The 6,000-nt window shown below is 36.6% G+C and overlaps 1 protein-coding gene across 1 annotated transcript; it reads right to left on the bottom strand.

Moving 5' to 3' along the window:
• On the bottom strand, positions 1 to 4,689 carry LOC138129529 (probable multidrug resistance-associated protein lethal(2)03659). The gene is made up of 7 exons (XM_069045844.1): positions 4,191 to 4,689; positions 3,902 to 4,135; positions 3,421 to 3,851; positions 3,214 to 3,370; positions 1,472 to 3,138; positions 1,185 to 1,415; positions 1 to 1,138 (listed from the first exon to the last, which is right to left on the bottom strand). Exons 1-7 carry the CDS (start codon positions 4,271 to 4,273, stop codon positions 204 to 206), a joined length of 3,738 nt encoding a protein of 1,245 aa, XP_068901945.1. The 5' UTR covers positions 4,274 to 4,689; the 3' UTR covers positions 1 to 203.
• Between the last annotated feature and the right edge of the window lie 1,311 nt (positions 4,690 to 6,000).

Genomic DNA, 6,000 nt, shown 5'->3' with positions numbered 1-6,000 from the left:
TTCTTTATTTGTTGAAAAACCAATTTCTAGTATTGGTCGCGTAATATAAACCGCCACTGTTCGACGAATGACAGAAGATAATCAAAAACTTACCTACTAATAGAAATTTAAAAGCTCCACTGAACAATGAAACGTTTGCTATTAACAACCTACCTACTGTACAAATATATTAGCATATTTTTAAATAGAAGTCATTCAAAAGTTTACTCGTCGCATTTTTCATTGCCATAATTTTGCGAAACAAGTTCGTAGAAAATTCCTCTTGTATTCTTCAAAAGTTCTTCAGGCTCTCCAAATTCCGCAACTTGGCCGCCATCCATTACCAAAATCTTGTCAGAATCCATGACAGTATTTAGACGATGCGCGATGGTTAAAACCGTGCACTCTTTGAACCTTCTTCTGATGGTGAGTTGAATCAGTTGGTCCGTATTTAAGTCAATGTTGGCCGTAGCTTCGTCTAAGACGATGATTTTGGCACTTCGCAAAATGGCTCTCGCCAAACAGAGCAACTGTTTCTGTCCCACGCTGAAATTAGCCCCACCTTCCATCACTGTGGTTTCCAGACCCGAAGGTAGATCAGCAATCACATTCTTCATTTGGATGTCTTCCAGAGCTTTCCAGATTTCACAATCAGTGTATTGGACAAACGGGTCTAAATTCTTACGCAACGATCCAATAAATAGAACAGGGTCTTGAGAAATAATCGAGATCTTCGAACGAAGATTCTGGAGGGATACCGATTTGGTGTCGACCCCGTCGACAAAAATGGAACCTTCATAATGGAATAATCGAAACAGAGCAGAAATCACAGAAGTTTTTCCAGCTCCCGTTCTACCAATGATTCCTAGCTTTTCACCAGATTTAACAGTAAAAGATACTTGATTGAGCACCACAGGTTTCTCTGGTGAATATCGCATCGTAACCGACTTGTATTCAACATTTCCTAGTTGAGGCCATGATTCTTGTGGAACAAAATTTCCATTATCTTCTTCTGTGGTGAGTTTTGCGTATTCGAGGACTCGTTCCACTGAAGTCATGTGAGCGTCAACTTCGCTCCACATCTTCATTCCCATTTGAACCGATGCTATTAGTGTGAGCGCTTGAGTGACTGCTAAACCTACTGTTGCCGCAGATGATTCTAAAAAATGCGTCAGTTTTGGTTTTAAGAAGGTAGCCAAACTCACCAGTTTCAAAAAGAAGAAAGCTAAAAATCACAATCGCTGAATATACGGCAATCATAATGTCAAGCCAAAAACTGAAAGTGAAGAACACTGCTTTCATCAAGAAGAAAGACGAACTGTGGACGTCTTGGAGGTTCTCAAATTCTTGTACTGAGGATTTTTGAGAATTGAAAGCTCTGATAGTAATTAGACCTTGCACTGATGTTACGAAATGAGCTAATACCGGGCTTTTGACTAGAATAGTTATAGTTTTTTTTATATATAAGTAAAAGAAAACCTAAAATACTAACCAATTCCATCAGTTCTTCGAATACACTTGTTGGTGGGTTTAAACAAAATGGCAAACATATAAAAAAGTACAAGCAGTACTAGTGTCGGCAATATCAGCCAGTAATTCAAGATGGAAATGACTACAAAAATTCCAATCGTAACAAATAGACAGTTTATGACCTCAAAGAGCACTGCTGGAATAATTTCATCTATGCATCCAATGTCTTTTGAAAAGCGGTTTAAAATTCTCCCAGAAGAATGATCATTAAAGAATTGCATTGGTGCGAAAAGAACTGTGTTGAGTAATCCTCCATGCAGTTTTTTTGATACACTCATACAATATTTTAAATAAATGACGGCCAATAAGTGTTTTGACAACACCAAAATGACTACAAGAGCGGAATATATGTACAAGAAAATATCTGATGGTAACAGGTTTTTTATTACTGAAGGAGTGGAATGTCTTCGTTCTTGTGTTAGGTTAATCCAAATCGCGACAAAAAAGTCGCTGATGCTAAGTAGAAGCTGCGTAAAACCCAACATGATCAGTATTAGAACAGAGAAGGACCAATGTCTAGCAAAACAATATTTCTTGTACATGTTTTGTGACTGTGCTTCTGTACTTCGATGTTCTTTGACTTCAGAAACTGTTCCAAATTTAACCAAGTCAATTGTTTCCGTCTTCTTCTCATACGTCAAGGAATTAATTTTGTTCAAATTTTCGCTACGTACAAATTTTCCTTCTTCAATAAAATAAACTTTGTCGACATTTGTAAGAAACTTGACCTGGTGGGTGACCAATATAACACACTTATCTTTCAAATAACCTAAAATACACTCGTTGAAGATGTGCATAGCTACATGACCGTCAACTGCCGACAGAGGATCATCCAGAAGGTAGATGTCGGCGTTTCTGTAAACAGCTCTAGCTAAGCTGATTCTTGCTTTCTGACCTCCACTCAGCATCACACCCCTCTCCCCTACCAGAGTTTGGTCTCCGTAAGGGAAAAGAGATAAATCGTCTTCCAAAGCACACGCGCTGATCACTGTTTGGTATTTGTTTAGATCCATTTCTTGACCAAAGAGAATATTTTGCCTAACACTAGCCGAAAAAATCCAAGCCTCTTGCGCTGAATACGATACTACTCCTTCGACACTCACTACTCCTTTCTTCGGGTGAACCTCTTTTAATATGACTTGAAGAAACGTAGATTTGCCACTACCAGCTGCACCTGCTACGCCCACCACTTCCCCAGCAAGCGCTGTGAAACTAGCATCGCTTAAAATGCCACAATTTCCAATGCTCACATCAATATTCTTCACAGCAATAATTGGAACACATTTTGTCTGAAGCGGTTGGTTGAAAGAGGTGTTTCTTCTGACAAAGCTCTGAATGACTGCACGACTTGATTCTTGATGCTCAAAGAGTAAAAAATTTTGAATTCTTTTAATGGAGATTTGAGCTTCTGCGCAATAGGTTGCTGCTAATTGTGAACGTGTCATTATTGAGTAACTAAAATTTTTGAAGGTAGCTAGTAAGGCAAAAAAATATTGTGATGTGAGTGGTAGAGGAGTTAACACGGTTACTAAAACACAAAAGAAAACCGCAACTTTGTCTACATAGTGAGTGAATGTGATATTAGTGATCCGGAATAGACTGCCTTTGGTGATTTCAAGTATCTCAAATCTGAAAAGCAATGACCATACGTAATTCGTAAATAGTGTATTACTGAATTGTCACTATAAAATGGATAATACTCACTTTCTAGACAACTCAATAAGTTTAGCAAAAGGTTTTTCCCAAGTATACATTTTGATCATTTGAATTCCACAAATGGTATCGCTCAATAGACGAATTCTTTGATCAGTCTGGCGAGCAACGCGCATTCTACTGTGTGATATGCATCGAACCAAACAAGCTGAAACAATGTTTTGTCAATAAATCAAACCACGAACAACGAGTACAAACTTTGGAGGAAAAAACACAAAAGGAATATCAGAGTTCCAGTCATGGCGCTTCGACCCAAAACAATATCCAAGTAGTACAGTGAAAAAAGAAGCTTTAAGGGACCAATCCAACCATGATGTAGATAGACAAATAGTTCGTTGAATCGTTCGACGTCATTGGATAACAAATTGATTATCTGACCTGAGGTAAATTTTTGGCAAGTATCTCTTCCTGCTTTCAGATATTTTCTGTAGATGAGGGAACAACAAGCAACGCGAACCTTCAGCCCCAAAGAAGCGAATTCTAAACACAATCGATGATAATACAATGGTCTTAGGAAATTCAATAAAGCAATTGCCAATGAAAGCAGACACGCCTGTTGTTTGTTGATGCTCTGTTGCTGTGGTGTGTAGTATTCAAGTAATATTTTCAGACATAAGGGTTGCAAGAATCTAGAGAAAGATGTTTTTGTCTGTCACGAGGGGATAGATCAATTACTTACGAAGCTACGAATTCCAAAATAACGAGTAGAAGACCATGAAGCATAAATTTTTTACCAAACATTCGGAACAGTGCTCGAAGGAGAGATGGATTCTTGCGATAATCCAATTCCTCACGCCATTTCTCCTCCAACTCGTCACCCAGGTTTTTAGAACTGTGCTCAGTCAAATTCGGGTAAATGTTGTCTTCAGTAAAATCCTTTTTATAGTTTTTTACAAACAAAGGCAAGGCCCAGCTGAAAGTTTTGATGAATTTGGTGTATTTGTTGTGCAAGTTTCACGCGGACTCACCAAAACAAGAAATTAGATAAGAAATTTGCCTTATCCCTCGGATGAATTCTTATTTTTATTCGATTAGTTTCTGGTTGTTGCATTTTGTTCAACACTGTTGAGCAGCACTTGGAGGTGAGCCACGTAAACAGTTTTAAATTTGCAGTAACGGTGAATTATTCAACAGGAATTCGTAATTTTTTTTATTGCCTTCAGATTAGCCCAGTGAAGCAATAATACAGGGTTATTTTAAATGATTGTAGTCGAAGTAGGCCGCTTTCATGTGAACTGTCAGTTTTGTCGCTGTCACTGTGATTTTTTTAGGTGAAAAAATATTGAGTTGTTTTGTACCCAATTTACAAGGCTTTACATTTTGTAAAGCCTACATTTGGATAGTGTTCCATGAGAAAACGAACTGTGTCATTGAAGTTCTTACGACACTCTCCATAGGCAAAAATTGTTTCCTTTTTAAACAATATTGAAATTTCTGCCCTTGTAGTCTATTTTTAGAGTATTTTCAATAAATTTACACAATCTGACGTTTCTATTAAAGCGTGCCCAATTTTGACAGATTTTAAAGGGTGTACAAAATGTAGCTTGGCAACTTTTCATCAATTGTTTCAAAAGGTAACTGCTCAAATACCTTCAAATTTTACATTAAATTTTTAACAACAAAATCTAATCTTTTCGTTGAATCAGACGAGTGATTTAGTTAATTGTTTGTGTAGACCCCTATTTTTTAATGTTTAACAATCTAATAATAATCGCGCCTAATTTTCAATAAAGGAAGCGTGTGTTAAAATTACATTTTTTAACTTGAGGTTATTTTATTATTACTAATTGAACCTTCGCCATCTAAAATATCTGTATTTTAAATTTCATAAAAATCCGTTGGCAAATAACCGAGATATTAGGCTCGAAAGTCTTAGCTGAGACACCTGTATATGGTATACAGGATGATTCTGAAATAAGTTTGGAAAAAACCCGGTAATTGGTGATGATGAGAAGTCATAGACAAAAAAAAAATTCTTATAAAAGTTTTTTCGTTTTCGAGATACAAATGATTGAAAATTAGCTCAGAATTGCTAGTACGCTGCTGAGTTAAAGGTGATTACCTGATTATCTTGGTAGTTTGGCAACAATAATAATCAAAGGTAAAACGTGCCCGTCAATCACAAACGTAACATTACGCCTCTCGATCATTTCCATAGAAACATTTACAAAGCAGTGTGCTTGCACCTGCAACTTTATTGTGGAGTTGATGTAACAATGGTTGCTAATGAAGTGAACAAATTCGGACAAATTTCCCTATCCATAGGCGTTGAAAATAAAAGAATATGGGGTAATTTCCTCCCTTTTGATTTCACCTCCAAAAGTCATTTACCCAGAATTAATTTGTGTCAAGGATACTCCACATTTTTTTCCAAATTATTTCAGAATCACCCCGCATGTTTAATGCCTGACATTCATTAATTTTAATAGTTATTTACGATGTAAAGGCCGATTTATAGTTCCCTGTACATATACGTATGACACAACCTATGGAAATTCAATTGTTTGCCACATTTTTCCAGCGTAGAAAATGACACAAGAAACATCTGACATTTTAACGAAATAAAATTAGGTTAGAAAATATTTTTAATTTTTTAGTGCATTCTCCCTATTTCCCCTCCACGGAATATGACAATATGAAATTGGGGAAAAGCTTACTATGTAACCTGTGTAACTCCGGAGAATAATTGGTTACCTACAAAAATTACTTTACACTGTTAACAGAATTAGAATGTCGCCTAAGCCTAATCTAAATATATATTTATTTAAAGGCCCGATA

This window comes from Tenebrio molitor, chromosome 4 (assembly GCF_963966145.1).
Source record: "Tenebrio molitor chromosome 4, icTenMoli1.1, whole genome shotgun sequence".
Lineage (NCBI taxonomy): Eukaryota > Metazoa > Arthropoda > Insecta > Coleoptera > Tenebrionidae > Tenebrio > Tenebrio molitor.
Note: the sequence above shows the minus strand (reverse complement) of the source record. Positions and strands in the feature narration are given on the sequence as shown.

Excerpts from the sequence above, each read along its gene's own strand:
- LOC138129529 (XM_069045844.1), bottom strand. The coding sequence starts at position 4,273 with ATGCAACAACCAGAAACTAATCGAATAAAAATAAGAATTCATCCGAGG. Across the intron at positions 3,371-3,420 it reads TTTGTGTTTTTTCCTCCAAA|CTTGTTTGGTTCGATGCATA; the intron begins GTTTGTACTCGT and ends ACATTGTTTCAG. Across the intron at positions 3,139-3,213 it reads CTTATTGAGTTGTCTAGAAA|ATTTGAGATACTTGAAATCA; the intron begins GTGAGTATTATC and ends ATTGCTTTTCAG.